The sequence below is a fragment of the Oncorhynchus masou genome, chromosome 18, assembly GCF_036934945.1.
Source record: "Oncorhynchus masou masou isolate Uvic2021 chromosome 18, UVic_Omas_1.1, whole genome shotgun sequence".
NCBI classification, from domain to species: Eukaryota; Metazoa; Chordata; class Actinopteri; order Salmoniformes; family Salmonidae; genus Oncorhynchus; species Oncorhynchus masou.
In genome coordinates this window covers 34181964-34194439 of record NC_088229.1, presented here as the reverse complement: position 1 = coordinate 34194439, position 12476 = coordinate 34181964, and the positions used below count along the sequence as shown (strand labels likewise).

At 41.8% G+C, this 12476-nt stretch overlaps 1 protein-coding gene and 1 pseudogene across 1 annotated transcript in view; both read left to right on the top strand.

Moving 5' to 3' along the window:
• Positions 1 to 1683: 1683 nt before the first annotated feature.
• Positions 1684 to 12476, top strand: part of LOC135559354 (phosphatase and actin regulator 3-like) — a 58153-nt gene continuing 47360 nt past the window's right edge. Inside the window, exon 1 of the mRNA XM_064993523.1 lies at positions 1684 to 1944. Within this exon, the coding sequence (XP_064849595.1) occupies positions 1833 to 1944 (112 nt within the window). The 5' untranslated portion in view covers positions 1684 to 1832. The remainder of the gene's footprint in view (positions 1945 to 12476) is intronic.
• On the top strand, positions 4123 to 6737 carry LOC135504453 (general transcription factor II-I repeat domain-containing protein 2-like; annotated as a pseudogene).

The following is a 12476-nucleotide window of genomic DNA, read 5'->3' as shown; positions in this document are numbered from 1 at the left end:
CTACTATGTTAGTTTCGAGAGAGTCCCGCCTCTCCTCTTCCGCGGCCTCTTGGATTTTGTCTTTTGCGGGAGGTGGTGGAGGGATGTCATAGGTTTGAACATGGTCAGCTTCGTTGTCGCTTGGAGTATCTGTTAACGATAGATTCGTTTCGACCTCGGTAGCCTCTCATTGCCTCTCCTCTTCCACGGCATGGGTTTGGCCCTCGGCATCTTTCACCTGATTTGTTTCTTGTACGTCTGCTGTAACAAACACGTATACTAATCCACAAAGAACGAACGCCAGCATATAAACATTGCACCTGTGCGCTTTCTTTTTCCCGACTACTGAATGACGGCGCCTACTTCCTTAACCGCGTGTCATGTTGACCAATATGATTAAATAATTTAGTCTATTATGGACAATCATCACTGCGCAAAAGATGCGCATAGTGACTGATCTAAACTTGCTTTGTTACCAGCAATATTTACATCGGATTCATTGTTTGATAAATTGAACATATCATATGTTGATGTAACAGAATAGGATAAATTAATGTATCTGTGTTTTTCATAGCTACACAGTCAAGCCGAGCAGGATGCTTTATATTGTTGCTTCTTAGGCCTTTAAACCAGTAGCCTGATATACTACATTTCCCTTCATTTCTGTTAGTACTCTCTCTACTTATAGACAATAGGCCTTGGGTACTGATTCCCTTTCAGCCAATAACACTAGGCCTATCCAGCTGTTTTTTCTTAAAGCTGCAGTAGGCAACTTTTTGTGTGACCCAACCAAATTCACATAGAACTGTAGTTATAGATCTGTCATTCTCATTGAAAGCAAGTTTAAGAAGCAGAACGTATGTAAGTTATTTCTCACTTGCTAGTTTCATTTTTGCGTCTTTTACTGGTATGGTACACCAGCTTCAAACAGCTGAAAATACGATATTTTTGGTTATGGAAAATATATTTCACAGCAGTTTAGATGGTACCATGTTTCTCTACACTATAATTGCTTGTTCTGTCACAAACCGATATTAGGGAACTCTTAGAATTTTAGCAACAGGAAATGGTGGAGCAATTTCTACATAGTGCATTTTTAATCCCTTCAATGCCATTCATAATTACATTGAAATATTAGGATAAATTGCAGTATTTAATTATTTTTTTTTACTTTTCAAACTCATTGTAGTTCTGAGATTTCTTCAATTAACCAATTTACCCACGTCTTGGTGTTCTGCTCTATTCACCCTCATCACCATCCATGCTCATAGTATGTGGATATTAGGATCATTCGAATTGGCCAAACCAGCTTCAGAAATCATGAATGCTTTGTTGACATTGATGTGGTGACAGAAAGTACAAGAATAAATTCAGATGTTGTATGTAGGCTTAAATGTGTGTTGCTGGCTACAATGGCTGCATTCATACAGGAAGCCTAATTTTGATATTTGTTTCTCACTAATTGGTCTTTTGGCCAATCAGAGCTGAAAAAGATCTGATGTGATTGGTCAAAAGACCAATTAGTGGGGGAAAATATAAAAATGGGTCTGTCTGTATAAACGCAGCCGATGTTGCGAGCAAAACACTTTAATCCATCCAACTGATATTTACCACATTCCCACTTGGTTATGAACGCAGGAATATAGATGGGCACATCCGTATCACCGCTCCCACGTCCACACGCGCTCCAACATACTAGGAATTTCTGCTCAGCACCCATGGCCCCCCATTAGATGCTCAAAGCCGCTGTTGTCATAACGAATTATATCTACACTACTGCTGTTTACTTCTGAAGTTGCCTGCCTCTGGTAGGGTTTTCAATATTTTATTCCGAATTCCTGTGCTCTATCCCTATGGCTACATCCGATGGAAATGGAATAGACGGCTGTCTTTTGCAACGAGGCAAATCTCAAAGTGACCCAAACCTACTCACCGAATCCAGCATCGATCTAGTGCACAACACAGGTAAGATAGGCCTACATATTTTGTTGTCAGGATATTCTATAGGCTATGATATTGGAGTTTTATTATAAATCTAATCGCTTTGGTATTGCTAAATGGGATATGGGGACCACATCGGAATAATAAGCACTCCATGCTTCCATTTGACAGAAAAACATTTCATAAAAGTGATTCTTTGAGAATTGAGAGAAATATCCTGACGCGTTTGCCATTTTCATCCAGTACTATTTGAAATGAATGGATGCTCTCCCAAAATACGCTATTTGTGCGTAATGTTTGGAGCCGTATACGCGCATAGCCCAACTGGTTTTGCAGTAAATGTGCTGATTAGAAATTAACTGTAGGCTAGCCTATACTGCAAAGCCTATTTTACACAAACCCATAATATTTCAATCATAATTTAATGTATTGCTACATTTATTTATTGGCCTAATAAGATTGGACGCGAAGATGACACAGCCTACCGTGAAGAAAGCGCTTGTGGTGTGGTCAATCATTTTAGGCGAAATGTCTAGACGCTTTTTTCGTCGCTAGGTTATATTTTTGATTCGTTACATTGAGCGCACAGACACTCCCACTGTGCACAGGTGTTAGTTCAACGTCTAGTTTTTATTTACATTTGGTTGAGTTGTCAACTAACGTGAAATCAACCAAACATGTGACCCAGTCATTGGATTTAGGTTAAAATTCCCTTATTGATGACTTTTTGTAAATCCGATCCGTTTTCCAAGTTGATTCAATCAACACATACATTCTGTTTGGTTGAAATGATGTGGAAACACGGTTGATTAAACAATGTTTTACCCAGTCGGCAGACATTTAATATGGAATTGGTCCACCTTTTGCTGCTTTAACAGCCTCCACTCTTCAGGGGAAAGCTTTCCACTAGATGTTGGAACATTGCTGCAGGGACTTGCTTCCATTCAGCCACAAGCGCATTAGTGATGTCGGGGACTGATGTTGGGCCTGGCTCGCAGTCGGAGTTCCAATTCATCCCAAAAGTGTTTGATGGGGTTGAGGTCAGGGCTCTGTGCAGGCCAGTCAAGTTCTTCCACACCGATCTCGACAAACTATTTCTATATGGACCTTGCTTTGTGCACAGGGGCGTTGTCATACTGAAACAGTAAAGGGCCTCCCCCAAGCTGTTGCCACAAAGTTGGAAGCACAGAATTGTCTAGAATGTTATTGTATGCTGTAGCGTTAAGATTTCCCTTCACTGGAACTAAGGGGCCTAGCCCGAACCATGAAGAACAGCCCCAGAACAGTATTCCTCTTCCACCAAACGTTACAGTTGGCACTATGCATTCAGGCAGGTAGCGTTCTCTTGGCATCCGCCAAACCCAGATTAGTCCATCGAACTGCCAGATGGTGAAGTGTGATTCATCACTCCAGAGAACATGTTTCCACTGCTCCAGAGTCCAAAGGCGGCGTGCTGTACATCACTTCAACCAACACTTAACATTACGCATGGGGATTTTAGGCTTGTGTGCGGTTGATCGGCCATTGAAACCCATTTCATGAAGCTCCCGGCGAACAGGTTCTTGTGCAGACATTGCTTCCAGAGGCAGTTTGGAACTCAGCAGCGAGTGTTGCAACCAAGGACAGACGACTTTTGAGCGCTACAGACTTCAGCACTCGGTGCTCCCGTTCTGTGAGCTTGTGTGACCTACCACTTCGAGGCTGAGCCGTTGTTGCTCCTAGACGTTTCAACTTCACAATAACAGCACTTACAGTTGGCCGGGGCTGCTCTTGCAGGGGAGAAATTTGACGAACCGACTTGTTGGAAACGTGGCATCCTATGACGGTGCCAGTCACCGAGCTCCTCAGTAAGGCCATTCTACTGCCATTGTTTGTCTATGGAGATTGCCTGTCTGTGTGCTCGATTTTGTACACCTGTCAGCAATGGGTGTGGCTGAAATAGCCAAATCCACTAATTTGAAGGGGTGTCCACATAATTTTGTGTATATATAGTGTATGTATTATGATTACTTGCACAATTTCCTTCAGCATAAGCCTGGGTTTCGGATAGTAGCCTATATTGGACGCTCATTCCATGGACCCTTGCCCATCCCAACTCAGCCATTGCGTTTGCAGCATCAATTGGTTCCCATGCTGAGCAGATCAAACAGTCCTATGATCAATGACCCTGCGTTCCACATGATGTATAGCACATATGTCAGAGTCAAGGCCCGCGGGCCACATCCGGCCCGCGAGAAGGTTTTTTACGGCCCCTGGGATGATCTTGATTTATTATTAGAACCGGCCCGCAGACCGCAGCAAGCCGGCAGCCCGCAGATCTTTTACACGCACCAATACTACATTTCCCACAATGCAACGGTGACGCACCGAGCAGTAGGCTGCTTCATTTCAATATTTATTGGCACAGCAGTCGTCAGCATCACAGTAAAATTAACTTTCAGATACCCATCAAAAATGGCAAAACGGAAGGTGGACACTGAGAACCGGGGTTTCAAACAAGGTGGGAGTCGGAGTATATGTTCACGGAGGTAGCTGGAAAACCTGTGTGTCTTCTGTGTGGAGAAAGTGTGGCGGTACTGAAAAAGTATAATCTGAGACGACATTATGAAACGAAACACGCGGACAAAAACAAGAATATGGACATGGAACAAAGGCTACAAAAGGCAGAGGAATTAAAACGAGGCCTCAAATCTCGACAGGCTCTGTTCAAAAAAGCCAAATCACAAGGCCAGGCTGCTGTCAAGGCCAGTTTTATTTTGGCAGAAGAGATCGCTAAATCAGCCCGGCCATTTACGGAGGGGGATTTCATCAAAAACTGCATGATTAAAGTTTGTGACGAAGTTTGCCCAGAAAAAGGCAACTCTTTTTAAATGTGAGTCTGAGCAGAAACACCATTGCCGAGAGAGTAGACCAGTTGTCCATCAATCTAAAAGAGCAGCTTGTGAAAAAGGGAAAAGATTTCATTGCATATTCCTTGGCTGTGGATGAGAGCACCGACATTTCTGACATTGCCCAGTTGTCAATTTTCATCCGCGGAGTGGACTCCAGCCTAAGCGTGACAGAGGAGTTTTTGGCTTTACGTCCTATGCATGGCACAACTACGGGGCATGATTTGTATGAAGAGGTGTCAAGATGTGTAAATGAGATGGAGCTGCCTTGGGAAAACTCGTGGGTTTGACAACCGACGGAGCACCTGCGATGTGTGGACACAGGAGCGGACTGGTGGCGAAGATACGGGAAAAGATGCAAGAGGAAAACGCGACAGGTGAGCTGACAGCTTATCATTGTATCATACACCAGGAAGCGTTGTGCGGTAAAGCCTTGAAAATGGAGCATGTAATGAGCATCATCACGCGCACAGTTAACTTTATCAGAGCCAAAGGTTTGAATCACCGCCAGTTCAAGGCATTTCTGACGGAGTTAGAAACGGAGCATGGTGATTTGCCTTATCACACAGAGGTGCGATGGCTAAGCCAGGGAAAGGTGCTTCAAAGATGTTTCGAGCTTCGTGAGGAGATTTGTCTGTTCTTGGACAGCAAAGGGAAAGACACAACACAACTCCGAGACGAAATGTTTCTGTGTGAAATGGCTTTTCTGTGTGACATTACGAGTCATCTGAATGCAATGAACTTGCAGCTGCAGGGTCGGGATCATGTCATCTCTGATATGTACAGTACAGTGAAGGCATTTAAAACCAAACTGACTCTGTGGGAGACGCAGATGCGGAAAGAAAATTTGAGCCACTTTCCCAGCTGCCAGACCATGAAAGAGAAGCTCTCTACCAGTGCGTTCCCGAGCGCACAGTTGGCTGATAAAATAGGTATGCTTGCCGCTGACTTTCGACGCCGATTTGCTGACTTTGAAGCACAAAAAGCAGGTTGGAACTGCTCGGTAACCCATTTGCTGTTGACGTGGAAAGCTCACCACCAAACCTCCAAATGGAGTTGATTGACCTCCAATGCAATGATGCACTGAGGGCAAAATATGCGGCAGTGGGTGCTGCGGAGTTCGCCCGTTTCCTCCCCGACACAATGCCCCAGCTGCGCATCCAGGCTGCTCAAACGTTGTCTATGTTTGGCAGCACATACCTGTGTGAACAACTTTTTTCTTTGATGAACCTGAACAAAACATCACACAGAAGTCGACTTACTGCTGAACACCTCCACTCAATTCTGAGGATTTCCTCAGCTCAGAGCCTTACCCCGAACATTGATGAACTTGTGGAAAAGATGGGACACCACCAAGTATCACCCTCAACCTCAAACAAGTGAACATTACTGTGCAATCACATATTTAGAGTTTTTACTCAGTTCAAGTTTAAAAGTTAAAGTTTAATATTTGTTTTCACTGCATGTTACTTCTCCTTAAACAAAGTGTTGTTTTTGATTAATAGATTTTTGCACTTTATTTTATTGTATTTCAATCCAATTATATTTTAAAAATATTTCAGTTGAGTGGATGATAGAAAATTGCTATTATTGTTTTTTTCTTTGAAGTAAATTTAGCCCACTTTTGCTAAAATAGAAAATATAGGCTACTGATGGTGCCTTGAATACCGGTTTCTTTCATTTAATGTTCATGTTATGGGGATTTTTATATAAAGGAAATTTGTCTTTTGTGTCTGTTGAAAATTAAAGATTACTGACAGAGCCATAAGAAAATATTGCTTTATTTATCTGATCATATTGGAATATATTTGTTAGGTTTTCAGTAGGTTCAATTAGGTTCACTAGACTATATGCGTCATTTAAAAATTTTTCAATGAACATTCGAACAGTCCGGCCCTCGGCTTGTAGCTAAATTTTTTATTTGGCCCTCCGTCCATTTGACTTTGACACCCCTGATGTATAGGATCAAAGACTTCCACATCTGTGCAGCCCTACAGAACATTGATTCACTGTGGCGTGGACCATGCAGACGTGCACGGGGCACCTTGAGTAATCATTAGACTATTCCCCTTTCAGTTAACCTACCTCTCAGCTGTTTTCACCTATATGGCTGTTTAATCACTTTCCCATCATAGACAGACATGCCCTCATTCTCTACAATGTTTATCAACCAAGTGTTTTTATTCTCAAGTGCTTTTAGACACCGGCAACAGGCCTAATGGCATTTTGTTATGATGATGGGCCTATTTTTAACACAGTTGCATAAAATATTTTATTGGACAGTTTAGTGTTGGTGCCAGCCCGTGTCTGTTGATGAAGACACTATGTTTATGGCATATTTATGGATTGAGTGGGTTCTTCTTCACCATTTACTGGTCTCACACTCTCTCTCTCTCTCTCTCTCTCTCACACACACACCAGAAGCATGGTGGTCAGGTATGCATGATTCACAAAACCACTGTAGTCTATTCATATTTCAACCAGCTATCTGTTTAGATCCTTGTTTCTTGTTGCATATTTACAACTGTCTCTACCATGTTCATTCATCAACCTTATACAGCACAGTTTTTTATGAAACTGCTCCACGTATGGCTAATCTAATTGTCACAAACCTGTACATTTTTTACGTCCATTCCCAGGGCACAGCTAATGGCGCATACTGTCAATGCAGTTCATTCAAGAGAACATTTAACATTACATTTACATTTAAGTCATTTAGCAGACGCTCTTATCCAGAGCGACTTACAAGAACAGTAGCAGCGGCTGGTGACCAAAAGTGCACATGGTCCGTCCTCAGTTTATCGTCGCTGTGTAAGCGTCGCAGAACTCTCGGCCCGCAGTCTTTGCCAAAGGATTACTAAGCCTTTTACGCAGTGGCCTTTGCAGCTGCAGAGACCGACACTGTATTCATCCACTTCGTTAACGCCATAGAGAGAAGACAAAACACGAGGACAAAGACACCGCATTAGCTGTAGAACGTTCAAGGCAATTTGACCCTTCATCCTTGCTGAGGCAATGCACTGTACCACTACATTTGTGTTATTTAAACAAATACTTACAGCCTGAGATGTTGTTGCCAGGCCAGGATGTTACTTTGAAGGGTTTTGCACCCAGTCTGAAGACATTTGTGGAAAACACTACAGGGTCTAAAATACACCACTTAGAATGTATATGTAATACCATGCATGGTTGACATGGTAATGGTTCCCTAAAGCCCCTACCGTTCAATCAGTTTGTTCAGGCACAAGTCTTTTACCCACTCCTGCTAATACCAAATCACTTTAGTGCAAAGTCTCACTTACTGTAGTCTCTTAGCAATCTGACCATTGAGGCAATGAAGCATGGGATGCTTTGCACCCTAGGAGAATACTGTGTAGGGGGTAAGGATTAACAAAAGCTCAGGTGGTGCGTTCACAGTGCTCCAGTCGAGAATTGATCCCTACCTACATCCCCTACACTGTAATCAAGTCCTAGTACACTCAGATCTGGAAAGACTTGATTGGTGTAAGGTGAAGCTCAAATAAAATAAAAGTTTATTTGTCATGTACACAGTTTACAGCAGGTTTAAAATGTGCATTGAAATGCTTATGTAACAATTGATAACACTATGGGCTACTGTATGTTTAAGCTTAAACTCTATTGGATCAGTTTGATTCACTACTGGAGCAGTAGGAAGAAATGAACCGCACAACTGAATAATTTAGGAAAAGAATGCTGGCTTGTATTTTGGAAATAAAAATACTTACAAAAAATGAATCACCTTTAGTAAATACTGAAATTTGTACATTGAGCTCAAAATGAATGCAATACATCAGTAGTACAATCAACTTATATTGGCCATATATCCTGCCTATAGTTTACTAGGGAGCACCCAACTCTATCTTAATCTGAGGGTCTCTCAGATTTCAATGTTCTGTAGCAATACAATAAACATGACTCCTCAGAAAAACACAACCCAATTCACAATACTGACTTATAAACCACTATGACATGGAATCAGATGTGAGTGACTATGCCTATCAATAAACACTAAGGTGCTTATAACAGCCCCACTGCAATGTATGATGCAATGATGTCTGTCAAGAAAATGTTTACCACACCTTAGTATGGCAGTGCAAATTCAGTGTTCTCCAAGGAAAATAAATCTTTGCATGCAAATATTATTGATGTCCTGGGTTCGGGCAGCTCGCCATCCTTGGTGGAAATGAATCCATACTCAAAAAACCTGACCTGTTTTACAAACATGATCACATATATTATACCAGTACCTTTCATATAACCACTAATATAGTACATTTCATATAACCATTAATATAGTGCTTAGCTTTAATCTCTTACAGGACTAAGAAAATAAAACTTAGTCATAATGCTTTACACTTTAACTACAGCACTAGGCTCACGTGGACTGAACAATAGACTAGCCCGGGCAAATGAAAAGTACTAGTGCTTACACCTACATGTAATTTCTTATGAAGTAATCTAAAACATAAGTGTATCAAAATGGATTATGATACTAGCTAATCACATTTTATAAAAGTCTGAAAACTAAAATAGTTTGCCATGCATGATCACTAACATTTTTCTATTTAAATTGATTGATCGCTGAGCTAGCCTAAATGTTAACGGCTTGTGCGTATGCTTGGTTCAGTATGAACACGCACAAAATGCTAGCAATAGTTTAGCTAGCCTAATCGCTAGCAGCTCGTTCTCCATACGAAAACTCACCAAATCCTAGCGTCAATCTTTCCCTCAATCCCTTCACAGCACATTCATATAGATAAGTGAGTGTTAATATCCAGTTCTCTTTTTAGTTCAGTTTTATACAACTTCGCAACAATTTGAAACTTAGTTTGTTTTTCTTCTATGGAATGGCGGTAGCTCGTCAAGTTCCGTTCTAGCTCTTTTTCAGCATGTTGGCCCCAACTGGTGTATAACGTGAGGTTAGGAGAGGGATTAAGAGAATATTAAGTTTTGATTGGCTCAAAATAACTGCTCGTCATGCAGCTTCTGAAAGCTGATTTGTAATAGCTGTCAATTTAAACAATATGATTGGTTACTGGAATCTCACTAGTAATGATAAGTATTCAACATTAGTTGACCTGCGTTACAACCTCTCCTCTTGAAGGTATGCACGTCCCGTTGCATCTTCTTGTTGGCTGTATGGTCACTTGATGACATTGCACAGGAAACCCTTTTAACTTCTGATTGATCAAATCCATTCAGTGAACTTGTGAGGGCTGCACTAAACACTTGGAACAAGGACTGACTAACAAAGGTTAGGAGGTTTCCAACCTGAGAGAGTACCTTTCTGGTCTCGCTCACTGCCTGAAAGAATGCCAGACAGCGCTGTCAGTTTCCTCATGTTGCTGTTTACTATTATTTTTCTCCACAGAGAGAGTCAACTGGAGCATGATCAATGGGGACATTGTCCCTTGTGTTATGTCTCTTCAGCACTTTCAGACATGTCAGGGAGAACAGGTACTTCTTTGTCTATGATGAGAGAAACTTCTTCAAGAGGATCTGCAGAATGTTCAGGTAAGTTGTTTGTCTCACTGTCAGGTGTTTCAGGTTCTTCAGGTAAGTAGTCAGACTGATGTTCTAACTTCTTCTGCAAGGACTTCTTGGTCTGCAGTAACGACAAGGGTGGTTGCTCAACCTGTGAGTATCATAGACCTTGGTAAACCTAACAGGCTTTTGACTTTTTGCGTTTTCAATCCTGAAGTCAACATCAGAATCTGAATGTGTCTCATCTTCTTCAGTCACATCAGTACCTGGAAGAAGGCGTGTGCAAGGCAGTAAAAGGTCATGGTGCAGTGGACCATCCTTGCTCTCAGGCTTGAATGTATATACACCGGTATATCACTTGAACATTTGGTGACTACATAAATGTTGGTTTCCCACTTATCAGCCAACTTATGTTTCCCTCTCAGTTTAACATTTCTCACAAGAACTCTGTCAACAACGTCAAGAGGGAACTCTGTGACATACCTGTCAAATCTGGCTGTTTCGAGAGCGTTCCGGGTGGCTATCCTGACTCTTCACATCTTGCACAAACTGTGAATGCAATTTCTTCTGGTCATTAACAGGTAGTTTGAAGGCTATGCCAACTGGTAGTCTTGGTTGTCTCCTGAACATTGGTTCATATGGAGTGTAGCTGATGACTTCATTTTTCATGCAGTTGAATGCATGTACAAGTGGTTTAACAAAGTCACACCAGTGAGTTTTGTCATGCATGCTCAGAGTACCAAGCATCTGGAGTATCGTCCTGTTAAAACGCTCAACAGGATTTCTTCTTGGATGATACGGCATTGTTCTCACCTTCTTGATTCCAGCAATCTCACACAGCTCTTTGATTGTTCGTGATTCAAAATCAGGACCTTGGTTCCTGTGGAGGCGCTCTGGAGAGCCATAGTGCACAATGAAGTGGTCCCAGAGAGACTTTGCAATGGTGCGTGCTTTCTGGTTGGGAGTTGCTATGGCCACTGTGTACTTGGTAAAGTGGTCTGTAATTACCAGTATATCCTTAGTTACTACGATCAGGCTCCAAAGAAAGGATGTCCATGCATACTAGCTCCAAAGGCCTGCAGGTCTTAATGCTAACTAGAGGTGCAGCTTTCTCTGGGAGGGTTTTACGTCGCACACAGCTGTCACGGGTATTAACTTTCTCCTCCACAGACATTGACATCATCTTGGGCCAATAGAACCGGGATCATATGATATCCAATGTGCGCTCCATGCCCATATGGCCCATAACATCATGCAGACTTTTCAATGCAACTACTCTCAGCTCTTCTGGAAGCACTAACTGCAAAGTAGTGTTGGCTCCTTGCTGCCTTCTCCTGTAAAGAACACCATTCTTTAGCTCAAACTGGTTCCACTCACGTAGCAACAGAGAGAGTTCTGGGAGCTTGGCTCTAACAGTGGAAGGACATTTCTCCCCGGTTTCCAACTGAGTGACGACCTCTCTGATGCTGGCATCAGCTCTTTGTTTTTCCATCAGCTCCTTCTCTGACAAATGAGGAATGACTGGAAACCCATCTTGATGTTCCTCCTGGCAAGCTTGCCACTTTATGTAACAATTGCTTAACACGAAGGGCTACTGTATCTTTAAGCTTAAACTTTATTGGAGCAGTTTGGTTCACTACTGGAGCAGTAGGGAGAAATGAAACGCACAACTGAATAATTTAGTAAAATAATGCCGGCTTGTATTTTGTAAATTAAAAATACTTACAAAAAATGAATCACCTTGAGTAAATATTGAAATGCTGAAATTTGTACAATGAGCTCAAAATGAATGAAATACATCAGTAGTACAATTGACTTATTGGCCATATATCCTGCCTATAGAATGCACTGTATAGCGTAGCTAGCTGAGGAAGGCCCAGAAGATTGAAGTAATAGCTGTCAACTTAAACATATCACAACAAATATTATTGGTTACTGGAATCTCACTAGTAACGATAGGTATTCAACATTAGTTGTGGCTGGAGTCCTTCATGATCTTTCTTCGTCAACTAGCTACGCTATGCAGGACATTCAGAAAGTATTCAGACCCTTTTGAATTTTTCTACATTTCTTATGTTACAGCCTTATTACCAAATGTATTTAAATACAATATTTTCCTCATCAACCTACACACAATACCCCACAATGACAAAGCGATAGAAA